Here is a 23,241-nt window from a genome sequence, read left to right as displayed (position 1 = left end):
CCATTTGGACGCAGTTCCAAACATGGACTTAGTCTCTCATCTCTTATTGTGTTAAACGAAGGCAAAGGAGCACTTCATCACTATGTTAAACTTAAAACCACATAGCATCTTACGCCGCAAAACAATCCAAAGGTGAAACTCACCAGGTCGCTGGGAGGGAAATTGGAAAATGGAGAACCCTGAAGATAAAAGGGTGAAATTACTCAAAATTAGAAGAAAGAATACTTTGCTTCTAATGGCACTGCAGGAATGAAGATTTATGTCCGACTGACACAAGGAAAATTCTAACTTTGATGGAGAGAATGGAGGGAGAGATTTGAAGATAAAATAAGAGAGTAGTACCCTATATTGTAAAGAGGTTTATTTTTCTTTATTTTACTAAAATCCTCGTATGAAAGAATATATTGGAAAATAACTTTTTAAGATTTTGGAGATTGCACCCAAACCATAGACATCACCAAACACAGTTGTTACCTTTATCACCACACTCAAACTTCTTACAATCAATAACCATGCACCTGAACCATAATTATGTTACCTTAGAGCTAAGATGAAGATAAACCATGACAGAGAGGGGAAAGAGGATCTCATCTAGATCATTCTAACTTAGCTACACAATCAACCCTGCAACAAACTATCGTTATCACAAAATGCAAAGAGACTGCCAAAACTCAACATTATTGCAGAATTAGACACTAGATACTTGCAAATCATCTTTTACAATTACAACTAGCAAAAGGAAAAAATCAAACAAAAAAATTATATCATTCAATGTTTCAGACAATGCTAAAATTGTTCAGTCTTTAACATCCGAAACCCCTTCGCCTAAAATCTGAAACCTTGCTTCGGCTTCAGCCAAACAAGGAGAACTAATCACTTTACAGATTCTCTCTTCCCCTCTTCCTTTCCTGAGAGCTAACCTTGTCGTGGTTGCATGAGCCATAATGTTTCCACCAATTGGCTTGATTTGGGGTCCAGCAAACATTGCAGAACCGTCAACTTGTGAAACTACTTGGTTTGTTAAGACAACAGCCACACCAAACTACAATTACACAATCAAAACAAGTTATTAGCTCCAAATGATTATGTTTATATGTTTACTAAGAGAACTCAAACATAGCATGTCCTAAATTTACCATCCTAAGCAAGATCTTAATCAGCTTATAACCTTAAAAGAAGATATTATGTGCATTACAAGAGTGACATGGACTTTTTACCTCATCAGCTAATTTCTGAAGGCTTCTCAGGAATTTCGCTAAATGCATTTGCCGTGCTGAAAGCTCCCCTCTTCCGGAAAAATCTGTCCTATAGAGAGCAGTAGCACTGTCTATTATCATTAGAGCAAACCTGCATATAAGCCATCAAAATGTAAGCCTCAAAAACAATTTCAATATCTGAAGAACATCACCAAATTCAGATCAACCATCACTAGTATAAGAAAATCTTACAATACAACGCAAGGCATAGTAAAAAATAAAACCTAGCCTGTTTAGCTGGTAATAATGCTAGTCTGTGATTAGCTAAGATGATAAAGCCATCTTCTAACTTTGGCAATTACCAGATCTAAACAATACCGAGCAAAAGGAACCAGCAAAAGTCATACCTTGTTTCCACCATCATCGAAGCTGCTTCAAGTAGAAGCCGTGACTGATGATCAGTGTTATACGCTCTAGCATAAGCGACATTTTCCAATACATCAGGACCATTCAGTCCAAACCTGTCGTATTAAGGAACATAAATATTGAATGGACATTTAACAGAAACAGGACAGTAAAACGATATAAAGAGTCATTATACCTATCTGCTATCTGTAAGAGTCGCTGAGGCCTAAATGTTCCCTCGGCATCTATGTACATAGCTTTACCCTCACCTCCTCCTTGATCTAGTGGCAACTACAACATCAACAATGAATTGAATTACTAGGCAATGTCATTAGGCAGTACTGACAAATTGATACGAATAATGAACTTCAACATTTACAAACTGAAAACGTAAGAGAAAGCATTTATTCTGAATGAATATATTCTAACTGCTACAGATAGATCACTGTTATGTCTATTTACATTTCCCCTGAACTATTTTAGTTATTGAGAAAGTAATACAGAATAGGAGAGAAAACTCTCCTCCAAGGGTTTCCCCTTCTACAATAGAGGTCACTACTCTATTCACAAAAGTTTATAATACTCAATAATGATCTCTATCCTTGTATTCTCCTATATATACAAATACTCAAACTAATCAAATAACAAACAAAACTAATTCTCATTTATTCCATCTCCTAACAAATTACCACTCAGTAGAAAGCACTAGAACAAGAGGTATTACCACAAAAGGGAAACAAACAACATACTTGGCAAGTGACACAGAGAGTGTGACACAACTGAGTCTTCCCAGATCGAAATTCACCATACAACTCGGTGATAGAACCCGTCTCAATTCCACCTGATTGAAGCAGCAATATATAAAGTTATTGACACTCAGCAACAAAAATATGATATCATTTTTCAAACCCACACATAAACAAAGTATTTATGATTGTGAGTCCAACCTTCCAATATCTTGTCAAGCTCTCTTGACCCGGTGGTTATCTGAATAATCGATTCTCGCTGAGCATGAAGCTCACTAGCACTAGTAAAACCCATAGGCACCAGCTTACCAGCTGTCAATAAACAAACAAAACAAACACCACAGACTCAGAAGACCTTCATCAATGATGGGTATTAGGCAATACTTGAAGAATTACATGAATTGAATGTTTGGCCAAACAACTTAATAAAGCACTTATAACATAACCATTTATCATATAAGTGCTTATGTATAAGCTATTATTATAACAAAAGATAAAATAAAGTCAGATTGTTTCATAAACCATCCTAAAGAGCTTATTAGAATAAGCTGAAAACAGCTTATGGACATGTTATAAGCTATTTAAACTGTCTCGCAATTGATTATGTTAATCCAAACAGACCCTAAAAATAAAGGACCCTGAAAAGAGTTTATGTTGTTTTCATGTAAGGACCCTAATAAGTTGAAAACAGCTTATGGGCATGTCATAAGCTCTTCTAAACAATCTCATAAGTGCTTATGTGAGTAGATAAACTCAAAATTGAAAGTGAATGAATACCTGCTTCAATAATCTTGTCAACCTTGGCATCACTGATACCTTTGATTTGCAAAAGATCTTTCCTAGGAGTATAAGCAACAGATTCAACAGTACAAATACCCGCATCTTTAAGCTTCTTAATGTCAAGTGCCGCTATACCCGATGCCTGAGAACACAATTAAACACAGAACAATAATCAATTGGGTCCTACATCATCAGAGAAAGAAAAAAAGGGTTTTTTTGCACTTTGAACAATCGGGTCAACCTAAAAAGAAATTAGAAATAATGGGTCACGAAAATTACGAAGAAAAGAGATGAATTTAGAGAAACCCATTAACCTGAAGTTGTTCTACGGGTAAAGGACCGTGTTGAATCTCTTCCGTTTCTTGGTCGTGTTGTTGTGCTGTTTTCTCAAGTCGTTGTTGCTCCATGGTTTAAAGATTCGATCTTTTTCGAAGACAACAACGAGGAATTACGGTGAACAGAAGAAAAAAATAAAAGTGAATTGCGATTTGTACAGTAATTGGGGGTGAAGAAGATGAAGATGGAAAGAGGGATTCAAAATGCGTCAGAGGCGGGAAAAGTGTTTTCCTTCGCAACTAATAAAAGCTTTTTTGTTTGATGACGCTACCAAAAAAATGAGAGCTATCAACCAAGCTTGCTTCACAAGCTTAGGAGATTCATTTTATTCCCAACAAAATTTTAGTTTATTTTTTTAATATAAATTAATTTCACATGAACATCTAATATGAATCAATCATTTCTCCTCATAATATCATTAAAGTGGGGTGTAGTGTCATAATTCGATAGTTGTTATTGGATGACAGACTAAAATAATTTTACATTGTCGATGAATATACTATTCTTAAAAAAAAAAATATAAAATAAATGTGCTAAACAAAGGGTGAGACTCTTGCATTCCCGTGGTAATAAGAGATAATTAACCATATCTCACGTGTTAAGTAATGTGCTAGTGAGATATGGTTAATTATCTCTTAATACTCACACATAGTTTGTTACATCATTTTTTTTATCACATCTTAAAACGATCATTTTTTTTTTGTAACAATCATGAAAATATAAGATTTTCAAGATCACATTCTTAAGAAAAAGTTTGTAATATATGAACAATCACTCCCTTGTTCATTTTGGTTAGGATATTATTCTCCATTTTAGGAAGGTTATTATTCCTTTTGAACTGTAGGGGCGTATAACTTTAAGGATCTTGTTAATCGAGGACATTTGGTTAAAGAATCTACAACTAGAAAATTTGTCTTAAAAATATAAGCGGCTATTTTTAATCAAGTAATATTACACCAATTTTTTAATAAAATCCTGCTTCTTTTGACCGCTTAACCAATGCCCCTAATACATTCTTTAACATTCTCCTTACTTTAGCTATGTATAATTTGCAAAAGGAGTGAGACTACTTTGTTATTCATTTTAGAAAAAGTTTGCAATCCATCAACAAACACTCCTTTATTAATTTGATAATTTGATTTAGGTTAGGATATTAGTTTTCTCTTGTGGATAATTTGTTAATTCTCCACAAACTTTGTATTTATAGCATTTCATGTGCTCATTTATTACTTTTTTAATCAATGTGAAATAAATAGAGTTTTCTCTCTATTGACTTATCAAAATTAATTTTTTCTGTAAGATCAACCTTGATATCTTTGATCGAGTAACTGTAACAACAATAAGAACATAAAATTGCATGTATATAAAATTCTATATTTACTTGAAGATTTGCCATTTGGTGATCATACCAAAACAATCCTAAGCAAGTTTTTTATTAATCCATTATAATTAGTTAATTATTTTACAATAAGAAAATTAAACCTTTTTAAGGATAATACCGAAGGTAAAAAAAGAAAAGAAGAAAAAGAAAAAGGATTACAATTAATCCCAGTCAAAATCATTTAACTTGAAACATGTGGATTATTACCACTAATAATTATGTTTCACATGTACTCATTGGTTGAATCATGAAACAAACTCTCACTGAATCAATAATGAACCAACCAACCAAAATCATTTTTATTTGTACAATCCAAGCTGTGAAGGTACACCTGAGTTTTGAACCCATGTACCTGTCAAGTATGTTCCTACAGTCCACTTACTAGCTTCTGCTTTGTTAATAACTTTGAAAGTAGGCCACTTAACTCTAGCAGTAGTACTAGCACCAGGTCCAGTGTTAGCATACTCAGCATAATACAGTGTACTTAAAGCAAAGTTTCCATTCCAAGGTGACCATCCCTCAGGGCTAATAAAATCACCAATATCACTTTCCATAACAACTGTTCTTGAAAATTGCTTCCAAGGTCTACCAAGGTAACTTTTTACTGTGGCTTTAACAGGAACCAATGCGTCATCAGCTTTAATTGTACATTTATGTAGAACAATTGCTGTATTTTGTTTGTTGTCCAATCTTCCTTGTGCTGTCACCGCGTTACTTTGGCCGACACTTGGTTTTTTAACAACCAAGATGCAGTTTTGGAATATAACGGCTGCGTCACCAAAGATGAAATCGATTGTTCCTGTTATGATGCAGCTACGGAAGAATTGTCTATGTGCCACTGTGTATAGCGTGTCTTGGAAGCCTTCAAAACGGCAGTTGGCAAACACAGCACGATCTGCTTGGACTCTAGCTGCTACTGCTTGATGTCCTTCAGGACCAGCTGTGTTTCTGAATCCCATTGCTAGACCCAAAAATCCTTCTCCTAGCACCACTGTATACACAGCAAAATAATTCATCAATACAATATATTTTGAATGATTAAAAATCACTTTTTATGTTAATCGAGATCAATTAGTTTTAGACTTTTACCAAAACTTGCGGTGTTGATGGTCGTGACTCCATCCCTAAAGTTTTTGCTACCAGTGATGATACTCTTTTGTGATCCATCACCATAGATGGTTATATCTTTCATTTTATCTGTTATTGTCACTACCTCATCGTACACTCCTTCTTTAACATAAATCACATACCTGCATAAATATATTCAAAAAATTATACATAACATGACGTGATTTGATATGATGTACGTGTAAAAAAAAGTTTTACATTGTCGGTGCATAAAAATTAATCTAATATAAATATACCTTCCAAGGAAATTTGGAGGGATGGCGGCCAAAGCTGCAGAGATGGTTCTGAAGTTACCACTGCCATCTTTAGCAACAACGACATTAGGTTTAGGTCTAATATCAGCAGCCTTCAACACCCTTCTCTCTTCAGATTGAATCCATGAAGGAATACCTTCAGAATCCATAGAAGCAACAGGGGAGTTATCAGACAACAACATACGGGGGGCCCCCATTGTCTGCAATGAAGAAAGGAATGTAGAAACCTGAGACACAATAGCAAGAGAATTGCTAACAAATTCCCTAGAACCCTGAAACAATTTCTGAAGATCAGTCTTCAATTTTCCATCAGGAAAACCATCAACGCAAGTTTCTTGGAAAGTGATAACAGCACTTAACCAACTGTTCAAGTCAGGTGTTTTTGAAGCAAGTTTTTTCATGTCAGCTTCACTAAGTTGATCAATAGAGGTAGCTAAATCATCCTTAGCGTATTGAATCATCTCTTTACAATCCTCAAATGCAGCTTTCTCTTCTTTAGTGTTAAATTTGAATGAATTTGTTTTGTTGAAGGCTTTGTTAACCTCATCCTCTACAGTTTTAAGATAAACTTTGAGAAGGTCTTTAGGGTGTTGAAGTTTAGGATCCTTTTCCACTGCTTTGTTAAGAGGTCCTTCACATTTTTCTTTGTAATCTGCAGAACTGCATACCAATTTCACTACCTTTTCTGAATGTGCAACATGTTTGCTACCATTAGCGGTTGAACTGTCTTCTGGATGACTACCACCACCACCACCACCAAAAGGATTGTATTTTGTGGTAGCAACAAAGAATGCACAACCTATGAGACCGACGAAGACAACGGAAGAAATAACTCCAATGATGATCCTTTTCCTCATTTGTGCTCTCTTCTCACTTTTTCGTCGTTCATTGATGAGGTCGAAATCTTGAAACGCCATTTTTGAAAGAAAATTATTTGTTCTAAGGCAGAGGAGTCTCTGCCTTAGGTATAATCTTCACTCCAGTCACAGGAAAAAAAAGAAGATAGAAATAGAAAGGTTGTGATCAAAGGAGGGTTAGTTTCAACTCCTTATGAACTAATTCTGTTTCATCAACTGCAATTTTAATATTGTTTTTCTGCAAGGAGAAACCAATATTAACAGTGGATGAGAGATCTTTCAGGTGTTCTAATTTTAGAAAGAAAAAAAAAAAGTGGTCAATGTTGTTCCAAATTAATAATAGCAAGCTTATTTGCCGCAAAATCTTCATACCCTTCACAATGTAACAATAACTTTCAATATCCTTCTCTCTTTTTTCTAAGCAGCTAAAATTAGAATGGAAAAAAAAACAAGGATTAAAAAGTTATTGATTATCTTAGTTATTTTAATTCACTCTTAGCTTCCTCCTAAAAATATGACATTAATTAGTCAAATCTAGGATTATGTATGTTCATTTTACATCCTGATCCTAAAAATATGGACACACTGCATTGCAGTAAATATTATAGCCCACAATTTTTTGTAACATACATCGTCCATTGAATCAACATATTAGAAAAACTTGTCTAAAATTACCTTGTATTTTTTTAGCAGCCTTGGCATTGTTGTTCTCTCTATAGCAAGGTTTTTTAGGATTTTGAGTCTATGCATTCATGCAATCACACAGTTGCTGATATGATTAGTCAGATCAAAATCAAATGATTCGTATTTTAACCTTTTATTCTAAAGTCAAATATGAATGTCAAACCGTTCAAAAATATTAAATGCATGATCCCCCGACAATACTAATCATTTTGAAACAATTTTTATCAGTACTATAATAGTGACATAACTACAACCAATATTATAAAATTGAATATTGCTTATCAAATAACACTTCAGAAATAATAACCACACACTTTTTCATGTTTAGTTAGCCACTGATTGGTCAAATGTTATATTTCAATGCATTATTATTTTTTTCAATATAGATATCCTTTGTAAGAAAATAACAATGCACTATAAATTTTAAACTTTTACATCACTTAATCAAAGTAAAACATTAAAATCAACCATGCATTTTCTTTTAACATTAGTAAAGACTAAGTGGAAGCAAACAGACTAAAGCTGCATACTTTTTCTCTCTTTAGAGACTAGACTTAGGTGGTTTGGGCATGTAGAGAGAAGATATGTGGATTCTCTAGCAAGGAGAGTTGATCAGATGGAGGGGAGTCAGATCACTAAAGGTAGGGGTAGACCTGGAAAAACCATAAGAGATGCTATTAGGAAGGATCTAGAGATAAATGAGTTGAGAAAGACATGACTTTTGATAGAACATTATGTCGTCATTTGATTTTTGTAGCTGACTGCACTTAGTGGGATAAGGCTTAGTTGTTGTTTATGTAATGTTTTTGTAAAATTGTTACACTTTCATTTATTTGCAACTTTTTTTAATCTTCGTGAAATAACCTAAAATGACATTCAATATGAGACGTAGGAGTACTTGTTGAGTTTCTGCATACTTATGTTAGTCTTAAAAAATTATTCCTTCCCTTTGAAAAACTTGAGAAATTATTCTGTTGTTGTATGCTTTTGATAGTATCATGATATTTAGAGGTGTCAAATGGGCCGGCCCGGGTTCGACTATAGAAATGGGCCAGCCTGACCCGTTTATGATTGGGCCGTGAATTCTAGAGCCCGACCTGGCCTGGCCCGTTTATGTTTTATTTTTAAAATTTATTCAATTTTTTATGTATTTTCTTATGTATTAGTTACTCACCATTATTTTTTTGCTAAAATATGATTGGATGGACATAAAAATATAAATAATTTTTACATTAACATTGAATAATAATTAAACTCTAGATTATTCTTTCAATTAAATCAAATTAATAATTTATAAACTTTAAAATTTTAAAACTATAAGCTAAATTCATCCATATTTATTAAGTTTATTTATTTAAATATTTTTTTGTTAATAAATTTTAAATTAGTTGATAATTTTTTAAAAAAATATGTTGTTTTTTAACAAAAATAAAATGAAATATGGGCCAATGGACCGGCCCAAAGCCCGGTGGGCCGGGCCGACCCAACTTTTGTATGGCCCAAATGGGATTGGGCCGTAAAAGCCCAGGTGCATTTTTTTGTTAGTTTTTTAGGCCCGACCCAAAAATATGGGCCAATGGACCGGCCCATGAGCCCGACCCATTTTTGACAGCTCTAATGATATTAGAACAGTTGCCAACCTCTCTGGTAACTATGATCTGATGGCAGGCGTTGAAGATCGTCTTGGAAACAACTTTATGAAGAGAATCAGGAAGGAAGGGTTCATTGAGTAGAAGACTAAGTCAGGTAACCGTCCATTTAATCAGCTATGTTTTCAAATACCTAACTTGGAGTAGAAGAATCTATTTGAACCCTCCAATTTGCGAATTTAGCACCATAGTTTTATCGAATCTGAACATCATTCAATTTAGTCTTCTTCCAAATTTAGTACCATAGTTTTAACGGTTTTATGTTTGTCTTGATTTAGGAAAAGACTTTAAGCTCAATATGCAAGTATTTCATTGATTTGATGAGTACTCACTCCAGGAACTAGATTGATCTACGTTCTTTAATTTAAAGGGCTATAATTTGATATTTCATAAGTTTGACAAACTGAATTGTTGGACCCTTACAATTTCAATGACCAAAAATGTTGATTTACTCAATTTTGATAAATTACAAAGGCGTGCTTAAACGCCTCTTTCGCTAGTCACTTAGGTTATTGGATATGTCTTTCATTAGTTAATTTAGTCATCAAATGTTTCTTTCTTTAGTTTATTTAATCCATAAATAACTTATAAAAAATATACTTAGAGATGTATTTGTAATTTCGACTTATTTGATGACTACATAGACAGTGCTATACCCGTTTAGGGACCAAAATCATCATTTACTCTTTTTGTTTACATTAGCTGAGTAAAAAGACTAAGTAGAACAAATAAGCTAAACCTATATTCCTCGTTATTTCTCTGATCAAATCCCGTCATCATAAGGAAAAGAAGTAGAACCAATCCAAGCATCACCGATAATAAACTCTGAAACAGTGAAATTATTTGCACTATCAAAATCCATTAAATGATACCCTAACCATTTTACTCGGTTATCCGTCGCAGAACCAGGTCCATAATTTGCAAACTCACCATAATACAAAGTGTCCAACCCTTTATCATCATCAGAAGACCATTTCGTCCATCCCATTGGATCAATGAACACATCAATGTAAGACTCAATGAAAACAGTCCTAGAATAAACCCTCCAAGGCCTTCCAAGGTAACTCTTGATGTTGTTATAGTTGTTATACAAATCAGTAGTAGCTAAAATTGAACAGTTTTGGATTGAGATGCCAGTGTCTTCATCAGGTGAATCTCTTGACTGTGCAGTGATTACAGTGTATTGGTTAGGTAATGGCATTCTTGATATAATGTTACATGCTTGTAAAACTACTGCTGCATTTCCAAATATGTAATCTATGGTCCCAAAAATGTCACACTCTCTATAGAATTGTCTAAATGAGTGAACATAAAGTGTGTCTTGGTAACCATACATTGCACATTTGTAAAAAGCTGTTACGTCTGCGTTCACTCTTAATGCAACTGCTTGATGCTTCTCTGGTCCTGCCTTGTTCTCAAAAGCTATATCACGTGCCAGAAAGCCTTCGCCAGAAACCGCTGACACAAAAAATAAGGGACAAATTTCATTACAACTTTGCAATTTTAGAGATCGTTTGACATATCGATAATGTGAGGGACTACATTGACACAATACTATAATTTCAAGGACCACTTTGAGTATTTACTCAAGTGAGAATAACAACAGACTTCTGACCAGGATTTCTAAGAAACCAAGATACCTCTTACTATCCAAAAATCGAGACATTATTTATATAGGTCATCTCTCTTTTGTATGTCCAACATTTAGTCAATTGACTCAATTCCTAACGAATACAGGACTAACCGGTGACACGTGAATTTCAACTTTACAAGTTATATTAGCCACATTAAAACTTAATATAGTCTAAAAAATAAAGTGTAAAATGATTACCTAAAGTTGCAGATCTGAAGGTGGTCCATCCATCAACATCACTTCTATTGCCAGTAATGACAGTTTGATCCCTTCCATCACCAAGTAGAACAATATTGGTTTTATTGCTTGAAATTTCAACATTTTCCTCATATATCCCTTCTTTTACATAGATTATTATCCTAGCATAGCTGTTATTTGGAGCAAATTCAATGGCTTCATTAATGGTGCTAAAGTTTCCCGTTCCATCTGCAGCCACAACAATCACATTGTCGGTGCTTTGCAAGAACCTGCGGTGATCTTTGCTTGATAACCACATGAGAGCATCCATTAAACGCCGGTTTCCATGTCCTTTAGAAGCTCTTACCTCAGGCTTAGGAAACATTGACAGAGAATTACTAACATGTTTGTAAGTGTTGATCACTGAATCAACTAAAACTTGCTTCAGTGTACCTGAAGCAGAATCTAAGCTTTCTAAACATGTGTTCTTGTTGGTAAGGGCTGCACTTAGATAAGTTCTTGCATCAACTAACTTTCTAGATTTTGATGAACGAATTCCAGACAATGATCTTTTTAGTGAAGATAAGGTAGATTGTTGAAGTTCTTCGCAATCTTGTATAGCTCCTCTTTTGTTCTCTACGATGTTTGAGTGAGCATTGTTGAATTGATTAGAGAGCTTTGTGGTTTCAGATATTGATACTTGGAGGGAATGAAGAAGGATGTTAATGATGTTTGGATTTATGTCTATTGAGATGGAGAGTTTTGATGAATTGAAGCATACTTCAGGATATGGAGTATTTCTGCAGAAGGATTTTATTGAAGAGATTTTTGCATGCAATGTTGTTGAGGAAGAAGTGGTGTTGTTGAAAGCTGAAGTGGGTGAATGGAAGATTGTTAAGAGAAGAAGAAAGAGTTTAGAAGATAAATTAGCCATGAATTAACTTGTATAATAAGAAATATTTTTGTTGAAATGTATTCACATCTCACAGTTTGAGAATTTTAGTACTTGATTAATTCACTCCTTTAAATAATGTACTCTATGGACATTGATTAGGGTGTGACTATACAATATACTGATTTTCATAGAATTATGCTTTAGGTGAGTCACATGTTTTGTTTTTACATGAAGACCAGCTTGTTATTATTTACAAAAGGAATCATAGAAGCTAAGGCTGAAGGGAAAAAAATCTATAGGAACAATCTTTTGAGTTGACTAAGTTGTGGTAGAAAATTACACTAGTATATATGAAGATACGATAGACTTAAAGACATTGGATTTGGCTCCTATTTGGTCATTGATATGCCTGTTTGTTTTTTTTATAGGTAGTATAGGGAAAATAATGCAATGCTTGGTGCACAACATAACAATTGCTATAATCCAAGGGGTCTCAGTAAGTTGACAGTTTAAATTTGAATTGAACACTTCTATCACTGGATTTCTAGGACATTTTGAGCTCATAAACTAATTGATAAAGAATATCAAGCAACTTGTTAAAGAGACACTCTGGTTTAGTAAAACTATAAAAAGTATTTATACTTTGAAGAGTAAATTAGTAATAATTTTAATATAAAATGTTTTTTAAATAATATTCCATCTGATCCTATATTATATATAGGTTAAAATATGGTTTTAGTCCCTGCAAATATGCCTCGTTTTGGTTTTAGTCCCTGTAAAAAAAAAATTGTTTTTGGTCCCTGCAAAAATTTTCGTTTTTAAAAATAGTCCCTGATCCCATTTTTGTGATGATTTGCATACGTGGCACATGATGACTGAACCGATTTTGTAGTTTTTGGTCCTTGCAAAATATTTTGTTTTTAAAAAGGTCCTGCAAAATTTTTGTCAAGGACTATTTTAAAAAACAAAAAATTTTGCAGGGACCAAAAACAATTTTTTTTTTACAGAGACTAAAACCAAAACGAGGTATATTTGCAGGGACTAAAACCATATTTTAGCCTTATATATAAGATAAAGTTAGATCAACAAAAGTTAATGTACGTGGTTCAAAATTTTGAGCTGATACATCAACTTTTGTTCACCAAACTTTCTATTATATACTCCCTCCGTTCCAAAATATAAGCAAAATTCATTTTTTAGGTTCATTCATTTAATGGTGTATGTGGTCCATATTTATGGACCACATATATCATTAAATGAATGAACCTAAAAAGTGAATTTTGTTTATATTTTGAAACGAGTATAAGAGAAGAGGGAGTACTAGTATATTTATATAATACACTAGTGCAAATGCTGCCCCCCAAAGTCACTTTTATATCCACAGTTTTTCGGTTTGTGATTGTAATTAATTAATTGTTGTTAATTTATCCAGACTTTTTCTTAGGCTATATTTTCTTTGCTTTTTTTTTTTATGGGCATTTTCTTAGGCCATATAGACTTATACATTTGCATACGTAACATAATTGTGATACCTATGCAGGCAGTAGGTGCGACACGGATATGGATAGCGGTGTAGTAAACTATAATAATTTGACGCAACTTGAACTAAATCAGTATTCAAGTCACTGTCACTTGGTCCAAAGAGTCTGCCAAAAAATGAAGTTATGCCATGTGCTGACAATGTAATGGATAATGTTTTTGATTATTTAAAGGAACTTAACAAAGGTTTAACTCAACTTTGTATCCTTGGAAAAGACATTGCCCGTTCACTATCTTACACTTACTACCATATGCCTACTAACTCTGATACATTATTTACAATTTTATTTTTTTTTAAATAGCAAATATCATAGTTACAATTAATAGACTACACTTTCATACCTGTGCTTTTTCACTATATTTTCATAATCATGAACTAAGCTTATCTTAACATTCTCTCGTGTACATTGTTCTGCAACTTCCCTCCAGCTTGAGTGTACTCAAGAGAGAGTTATGCGAACAAATTTAATACAATCATCTTATAACAAATGAATATAGCAACAACTAGGAATAATATGAAATTGAATAAGTCTTACCTTGGAAAACCTAGTCAAATCCATCAGCCAGAGAAAAAACAGTTCTAAAGAATTAGTTCATGCAGGTGTAGTAAGGGAAAAATCAACAAATACTCATCCAAACATAATGGTTATATGTATCCAAAAAAACAAAACGGTTTTGGACCTCTAACTAATTAAAATACAAAACAGCTCCATATGTATTGGATCTTTGACAGTTTTGGCCCCCTAACTAATTAAAATACAAAACAGCACCATATGTATTGGATCTTTAGCAGTTTTGGCCCCTAAACCAATTTTGACTCGGTCAACACTGACGTGGTACTTCAAAGGCGGCACGTGTGCATTGTTTTAATTAAAAATAAATAAAAAAAGCCACATATAAATTAAAGAATTAAATAAATGAAAAAAACAACACCAAATAATTAAAAAAAAAAAAAAAAAAAAAGGAAGGAAATTGTGTTCCAAATTCTGATTCTAGCTCTTCTTCCTCTCATTTCTCTATAAAACACTGATTCAAGAACCTGCTCCATTGATAGAAGCATGGAAAAAGGATATATATGAGTAGCTCAATGCAAGCACGATAATGAAATAATGTTCTATTGAATGAAACGAAAGTTTCGTTTTTATCAAAAGAAAAAGGAGCATATCACATGCACTTTGACATATATAAAGGGTACAAAACAAGACAACTATATTAGTTGCATGTTGCTTATACATAACTTGAATAAGAATTACACCTCCATTGTTCCCTAACAATCCAATAACCTGATATATTTATCATATAAATTCTTTTTTTCCTCCCTTACTCTGTCGTTTCCTATCTGTATATTTATTATAAACTGCTCAGTTATTTGTTAATTTGCAGTTATAAATGCAATATTATCAGTGTCAGCATGAATAATGCAAGAATATCTGAATAATCTTTAATAGTATGAATATTCATTCTTGAATCAGTTAAAAAGTGTTTTAAAACTCCTCATCCGAGACACAATAACTCCTACATGTTACATTGAATGCATGAATAAGAACTCCATGTATTATCAATTTGATGATCTCCTAAAAAAACTAGAACAATCACATACTGTTTACATTATTAAAAGTATAATGATAGTTTCTATTTATATTTCCTCATCAACTCTGTTCTTGAATGCTACAACTAGTTTACCTTTGTTTGAAAAATTAGAATGCCCCTTTACTTCCTCGTGTTTTTGGTTACAATTCGAATACGAGAGATTCAATCGGAGCAAATCCATGGTGTGATAGAGCCTCAAGATTTTGGAACAAAGGGTTTTGGAGAGAGAGAATCAGTGTTTTAGAGAGAGATGAGAGGAAGAAAAAGGAGAATCAGATTTTGGAACACGATTTCCTTCCTTTTTTTTATTTTTTTTAATTATTTGTTGTTTTTTTTTCATTTATTTAATTCTTTAATTTATATGTGGTTTTTTTTATTTATTTTTAATTTAAACAATGCACGCGTGGCGGCTTTGAAGTGCCACATCAGCGTTGACGGAGTCAAAATTGGTCTAGGGGCCAAAACTGCCAAAGATCCAATACATAGGGGGCTGTTTTGTATTTTAATTAGTTAGGGGGCCAAAACTGTCAAAAATTCAATACATAGGGAGCTGTTTGTAGGGGGTCAAAATCGCAATTTTTTAAAACATAGATGGTCAAAAGTGCAATTAAGCCTTTTTTATTTCCTAAACAGATAAATATATTCAGTCTCACATTTCTTTCTCCTTTAACCTCTATATCTTGTTTTGATGGTTTGACCTCATGATCTCCTGCTAGCTTTAACTATTAAATAACCTCAATTGGAGAAGACTCTTCTCCAATCATGCCCAAACCACCTACGACAAGACTTTATTATTTTTCTTCAATGAGAGAACTGCCCTAATTTTCTCTCTAATGTATGCCTAATCTTTTCTTGTGGTATAACCACTGTGACATAAAATAAAATGAAAACTCATCCTTTGAAGGAAACTATATATGGGGACAGAGCTACTAGGAAAACGCTTCTTTTTAGTGAGTTTGTTGTTCAAGTGAGAAAGGGTGTATTGACTTATAAAAAAAAAAAAAAGTGTTTTCCTAATACTCCTTCATTTCACCTAAATTCCACAGAAATCTAGTTAAGTCAAATATCAGTAGCTAAAGATCCATTTCAGAAAGTAGAAGGAACAGTGGTGGCAAGCATAGCTCCAGGAAAAAAAACAACTCTGATAACAACACCAATATTTTCCTGTATTGCTTTAATTGACAAGCCATGTTTTCCTACTAAATTGATAGTTTGTTTGTGTTGTTGCCAGCATTAAACAGATGGAAGAAAATAAATGCAGCTTCTAATGTTGTACACTATTGTCATCGGTTTTCTATTAATCGGAACTGTTTAAAAACCCTTATCAAGCTAAATTAGCAAAACAAAGGAAAAAAAAATACTAGATGTTGCCTTTGCACTAGAGATTGTTACATGACAAAATTGAAGAACAGCACATAAAGGGCAAATCTAAATAACAAGAGAACAATTGGAAAAATTAATTAACAATTAAAATTTGACATAACTCAGCAAACGTGTTCATAAACTGACATTATCATGGTTTGACCTTAGCCAAGGATAAGGGTATCGATGAGTTGGTGTGTTACTCAGACTCTCTTGCGTGCATCAACCTCATTTCGGGTCCTCCCATGACTTATCATGTTTATGCTGTTATTACTTCATAGCCAAGTTAGGGGCTTCTGCTAATATGGATTTGCTTATCCATTCTTCTCCTCCGGAAGGCCTCCTTGATCTTCTAAGGAGTGACGCTAATGGGACTTTCGTCCAAATTTTATGCATCATGCATACATACAGAGGATAACAGAGTTACAAGAATTAGTATTTATTTCAGATTTGGCACGATAGAAAAGAACAGAAGCATGTTGAATAAAAATAATTATGCATTAATCATAAAGGACGATAATCCAAAATTTCAATAAGATATATGACATTCATTGATAACAAAATTACTAGTTACAAGGCTACATATGATGTTTCTACTTAATTTTAACAAGTTTCTTTCTGTTTTTATGCTTTTCTTTTTCTTCGATTTGTGCTTCAAGTTTCCCTCTACCTTATTCTTCAAAACATCATCTCTCATCTTCGAGACATCTTTTTCCTTCCCTTTCTTGTCATATTCTTTATTTCACTTTCATCTTCCCTTGTTTGAGAGAGTAGTGCATGTCTTTCACATTATGAAGACACCAATGACGTTAAAAACTCACGGATGTCTTCACATTACAAGTACCGCTGAAATCTTTTCTTCAATTTTTTGCATATTTTTTAAGGTGCCTTATTCTCTCCTAATTCTCTTCACTCTTCATCTTCTTCTTAACCCTTTTCCACATTCTCATTTTTACCAATTCTTCCTTTTCATGCATTCTCTTTCTAATATGCTACAATTTTTTTGAATTGGGTATTTTTTGTTCAATTTTTCTCACGTTGAATTGGGTATTATTCTCACATGTTCAATTTTTTGTATCCATGGATGCACAAGCTGGTTTATCATTGGGTTAAATGCTGCTATGCCATCTTCAACAAATTTATCAAATGGGCCACTCACTGATAACCTTTTTCTTTTTCATTTTGAATTTGATTGGATGGTAATTGTTCACTCTGACAAATTGCAAAGACAAATAATAAATAGAAATAAGAGAAAGTGAAAATTGAAATTGTAAATGAAAAGATAGAGACTTAGAGAGTGGTTTCGGCCATTGTTGGTGTTTTCTGCCATTGTTGTTGAGATCTCTCATACTCACATTATCTTTTTATTCTCTCTCTATTATTTTTGACCAATCAAAAGAGAGAAAACCAAAATTGTCATAAAAGTTGTACCAAAGAGTTGTATATATATCACTACTTTTTTTTTTTTTTTAAAGTCTTTTTTTTTTAAGCTGTGTTGGTATCCAATGGTAGTTAACTACCGCTGAGGGCAAAAATGTCATTTCCATGTGTCATTACAAAGTTTTATATGTCATAAAAGCAATCTTCAAGTTTATGTTGCTGCCGACACACTATATACAAAGAAGATTGCTTTTTAGGCCCCCCCAATATCTCTTTAGGCCCCCTAAAAATACAAAAATAACCTTTATAATACATCCGGTAGTTACATACCGGTAGTGCATTTTAAATTTTCACATTTTACACCTTCGGTATGTACATACCAGAGGCACATTTACAAATTTTCGCGTTTATCGCATTATGTTATTTAAATGTACATGTTCTGCTATGTTGGAAAATTCACAAACTTTTGGTAGGGTGCATAAAATTTACATAAATAAAAGGATCAAACTTTTCATTGAATATGACAGAACTCTAAAAAAATTATGCAGAAACAATACGAGAGAGGAAGAAGCAAGGTTTACCTTCTAAATGATTGCAATTGAGTAAAGATTGACACCATTTGTTCTATTAATTGTGATGAAAACACAACAAAAATTGGCCAAAAAACGCAAGGTATGGAACAATATTGAAGCTTAGAAAATAACTCTTAAAAAACTGCACCATTTTATTCAGATAACAACGTGGGTGGAGTACGGTATATATATACCGGAGGTGTAATTGAGAAATCGCAAAATGAATGTTCCTCCAGAACATAACTACCGAATGCGATAAACGTGAAAATTTGTAAATGTGCCTCCGGTATGTACATACCGAAGGTGTAAAATGTGAAAATTTAAAATGCACTACCGGTATGTAACTACCGGATGTATTATAAAGGTTATTTTTGTATTTTTAGGGGGCCTAAAGAGATATTGGGGGGGCCTAAAAAGCAATCTTCATATACAAATAGGATTGGATTGGATTATAGTTTGATAGTATCCGGCCCACTATATAAAAGGGACTTTTTATTTTGACTATTACTTTTTCCACCCTATGCCTTTCCTTGCGCACCTTATTTTTTTTCTTTCAATTTTACCCCTAGTTTGGATTTCGTTTTCCGGATTGCATTGTTAGAATTTTGCAGATGTTTCCGGATTTGAAAATCCGGAAGAAAGTTTTATCAGAATTTTTGCAATTTTAAGCTTTACAATTCGTAAAATAAAATGTGAATAAAATAAAAAAAATAGAAATAAAAAGACACAAACATAAAAACAACTCATTTTATTAATATATGAACAATAAATTACAATAATTTTCAAGCTTTTAAGCTTATTACATAAGATCCTAAATCTATTTCTAATCTCCTAAAAGCCTAATTCTAATCTCCTAAGAGCCTAACCACTGTTATGTGATGGGACATGCCACTAGTTTGCCTATTGGAGGAAAACCGGAGGAGGAGGGAAGAGGAGGGCGGAAAGAAGAAAACAATGCCCCTGAGGGAGGTGGGGTGCTCAAACTTACGTCAGGCAGGCCAAGCTAAGAACCACACTGACCCACGTGACCCTCAAATGAACCGCCCTTCGTTGCAGCGCGGTTCCATCCTCGTTGACCGTTCATACAAACCCTGAAAGTTTTCAACGAGACCCTTATATATGAAAGGTCAACGATGGAAAACTATGGTTATTGAAGGTAGAAGAGGAGGAGAGGGTGGGAGAGGATGGTTTAGAAGGCTATTTATAGGGAGGGGTGGGTCAAAAACGGTCTGGAGCCCATAAATGCAATCAAAAAACGTGGTAAAACGCGTTTTTTTGACCTGACCACCGTAAAAAATGTGTGTTGCTGACCATCGGCCATGACTGATACATAATGGAATATAAAATCCGGAATACACATCTGTTTTTCGGATTGATGCGATAATGGTGATCGAGGGAGGGAAAAGTTTGCACTTCCTGTAGGGCTAAGGACATTCCGGAATGTAAAATCCGGAAAGATTCAGGGCCATTAATGTGGGTTTGGACAGTTGCAACCACCAACATGTTTTCATTGACTGTATTAATGACTTAGGACTTGTTTTAGGCTATAAATATGCTTCCATCTTCAACAAATACCTTCATTCTTCACTTCACCTCTTTTCTTCCATTTTTTTCAAATATTTTTTAGTTTTTTAAGGGTGTCGATGGTGTCATGGTCATTGTTGACCATTCATAGGAACCCTGCAATTGCAATGCATTGCAGCTTGTGTGGGGTTCATATAACGGTCAACAGAGACCCTTGACATCAAAGAAAGACACAGAAAATTACATAACATCTGGTCCGGATTTCTGTTTCCGGAAATCACTAACAATCTAGTCCGAATTATGTAATCCGGACCAGGGTTATTGTCGTAAATTTTGCAGGGCATGCGAGAAGGCAGCAGGGTGGGAAAAATAATAATATTTTATTTTTCGCACAAGAAAAAGAAATGAATGAATTGATGATCAATTTTATCTTTAAATTTTTTGAAATAGCTAATGCATCTTTGAATGTTGTAAATGTTAATCAATTTAGTTCGTTTGGTAAGTCTAGTTGCTGACAGTGCTGACGTAGGTTTCAAGTCAATTTTCACGTGTACAAGGATAAATTTGATCGAAATTTGTTTTAATTTTTTTTTTTGAATTTTTTTAAAGAAAAAATTGTTACACTTTATAATTAATCCTTGAATTATTCATTAAAGATTGAGTTGGTCCCTGAATTATGTCACTCATTATCAAATCGATCCATGAATTATTTATCTTATCTATCAATTTGGTCCCTAATACTGTTAAATAAATAATAAATGCTAAAAATTAAAAGAATATGAATAATTTATTGGCTTAATTTCACTTTTGGACCCCTATCTTTCCAAAAGTTGCGGTTATGAACCCCTAACTAATTTAAATACAAAACAGTCCTCTATGTTTTGATTCTTTGGCAGTTTTGGACCCCCAATCCATTGTTGACTCGGTCAACGCTGACGTGACACCCTAAGTGAGGTGCCACGTGTCAATTTATTTTATTTTATTTTGCACTTTTGGACCCCTATCTTTCCAAAAGTTGCGGTTATGGACCCTAACTAATTTAAATACAAAACATCCCTCTATGTTTTGATTCTTTGGCAGTTTTGGACCCCCAATCCATTGTTGACTCGGTCAACGCTGACGTGACACCCTAAGTGAGGTGCCACGTGTCAATTTATTTTATTTTATTTTGCCTTGAGGGTCAAAAACTGCCAAAGAATCAAAACATAGGGGGCTGTTTTGTATTTAAATTAGTTAGGGGTCCATAACCGCAACTTTTGGAAAGATAGGGGTCCAAAAGTGCAATTAAGCCTAATTTATTTCACAGTATCAGAGATTATATTGGGAGATAAGATAAATAATTAAGTGATCGATTTGATAGTGAGTGACATAATCCAGGGACTAACTTAATTTTTAATGAATAGTTCAGGGATTGATTTGACAGTGTAACAATTTGTAATGACTTTTGTTTTAAAAAAAATTTAAATATTTCGATCAAATTCGTCCATGTACCTGCGGATATTGACTTGGAACTCCACTTCAATGTTTAATGTGACACATCAGCATCATGAAATGGGAGACTTGATAGATGGACTAAATTGATTGACATCTATAAAATTCAAGAACGTATTAACTATTTCTAAAATTGAAGGATGAAATTGATCGGTGCATACAAATTTAAAGACGAAAAGCCTATTTACTCAAAAAGAAATGAGACTTGGTGCTTTAATTTTTGTTTTTGGCGTTTTATTTCTCATTTTTTTTTGTCAGGTAGTCTAGTGGCTAGAATTCACCTGATAAGATGAATAAGTGGGATGCCCGAGGTTCGAACCCCGGCCCCTTATAAGGTGTATTTTTTTTAAAACTTAGAATTTGTGTATAAAGACAATTACAAAATGAAAGAAACGGACAACAAAATTTTTTGGATGATAAAATAATATTTTTTTTTAGGGAAAGATGATAAAATAATCTTGTTAAACACAATATCAATGGATCTAGGAGATAAAAAAAGAAGGAGACATCTTGCAATAGATTGTAAGGATAAAAAGATTTACATTATTCTTTAAAAAAAATTACATTATATAAATGATAGTGTAAAAAAAAAAATGACTACATGTGTATTCAATCGAACAAAAAAATAACAAAGATCATATAAAATTTATTCAATTATAAAATTTCAAAACAAATTTAGAAAGAATTTAATTACTATATTAAGTGTACAATTATTTTACACATATATTTAATGATGTGTAAAATAATTATACATTAAAAGAATATACTCCCTCCGTCCCTATATATAAGACCCTTTTGCCAAAATCACAGGAATTAAGATAGTGGATATTTGTATTAAAGTTGTTTGTAATCACTATTGTTTTTACAATTTTATCCTTTAAGAAAGAAGGTTAGTTTATGTTTTCAACATGTTATTTATTGTTGATTGAAGAAAAAGATGTATAATAAATAGGGGCATGTATGTAAAAAAATAATTAATGTAGTTGAAAATAATAAAGAGGTCTTATAAAAAGGGACAAAAATTCTCAAAAAGGTCTTATAATTAGGGAGGGAGAGAGTAATAATTAAAATCATGTTTAAAACTATGACTTCAACCATACCTCACTCATTCCGTTGTGAATTGTGACCGCTTTGATTGTTACGTCTGTAAAATGGTTTTTCTATTTTTTTTTTATTTCGGTCCTTAGGGAATAGGGTTTTAGCAACTTTAATGATTCGTTAAAAGATAGTTTATTAATCACTTGAGTATAACTATTTTCATAAAATAATTTTTTCTATTCATAAAGGTTTAAGTAATTTATTTATTTTTGTTAAGAAATTCTAAATTCTTGACATGGTTTTCATGTATATAGTTTTTAATATTTATCAATTGCAAGTATGTAGAGTAAGAACAATTTATTTTATTTTTTTTAAAAATTCGGTATCCGATCTAAGAATCGACTAATTCGAGGGGACCAATCCCACCGCCCACTTGCTGGGGGCCCCGTTTAAAGCCAGAGCTGCAAGCTCTGTATGGACTTAATTAGCCCACCAAAATTGGCACCAGAGGGAATCGAACCTGAGACCTGTGGAGGAGCAAACTCCAAGATCCCAAGTCAACCACTAGGCCAACCCTAAATGAGTTTAGTAAGAACAAAAATTGATTCAACCCCTCCGAACAAA

The 23,241-nt window shown here is 33.3% G+C and overlaps 3 protein-coding genes across 3 annotated transcripts; all 3 read right to left on the bottom strand.

The window, feature by feature from the left end:
• Positions 1-662: 662 nt before the first annotated feature.
• LOC11418607 (DNA repair protein RAD51 homolog) lies at positions 663-3,766 on the bottom strand. Its single transcript, XM_003609889.4, has 8 exons — positions 3,442-3,766; positions 3,125-3,269; positions 2,549-2,659; positions 2,351-2,442; positions 1,798-1,892; positions 1,604-1,717; positions 1,218-1,347; positions 663-1,042 (listed from the first exon to the last, which is right to left on the bottom strand). The coding sequence occupies exons 1-8, from the start codon at positions 3,532-3,534 to the stop codon at positions 797-799; spliced, it is 1,026 nt and encodes a 341-aa protein (XP_003609937.1). The 5' UTR covers positions 3,535-3,766; the 3' UTR covers positions 663-796.
• A 1,258-nt stretch (positions 3,767-5,024) lies between these two features.
• LOC11445516 (putative pectinesterase/pectinesterase inhibitor 45) lies at positions 5,025-7,246 on the bottom strand. The gene is made up of 3 exons (XM_003609888.3): positions 6,209-7,246; positions 5,934-6,094; positions 5,025-5,835 (listed from the first exon to the last, which is right to left on the bottom strand). Exons 1-3 carry the CDS (start codon positions 7,141-7,143, stop codon positions 5,144-5,146), a joined length of 1,788 nt encoding a protein of 595 aa, XP_003609936.1. The 5' UTR covers positions 7,144-7,246; the 3' UTR covers positions 5,025-5,143.
• A 2,755-nt stretch (positions 7,247-10,001) lies between these two features.
• On the bottom strand, positions 10,002-12,380 carry LOC11441702 (probable pectinesterase/pectinesterase inhibitor 12). The gene is made up of 2 exons (XM_039832552.1): positions 11,248-12,380; positions 10,002-10,874 (listed from the first exon to the last, which is right to left on the bottom strand). Exons 1-2 carry the CDS (start codon positions 12,158-12,160, stop codon positions 10,180-10,182), a joined length of 1,608 nt encoding a protein of 535 aa, XP_039688486.1. The 5' UTR covers positions 12,161-12,380; the 3' UTR covers positions 10,002-10,179.
• Between the last annotated feature and the right edge of the window lie 10,861 nt (positions 12,381-23,241).

Source organism: Medicago truncatula, chromosome 4, assembly GCF_003473485.1.
Source record: "Medicago truncatula cultivar Jemalong A17 chromosome 4, MtrunA17r5.0-ANR, whole genome shotgun sequence".
Classification (NCBI taxonomy): Eukaryota; Viridiplantae; Streptophyta; class Magnoliopsida; order Fabales; family Fabaceae; genus Medicago; species Medicago truncatula.
The sequence above is the reverse complement of the archived record's forward strand: the minus strand, read 5'-3'. Positions and strand labels throughout refer to the sequence as shown.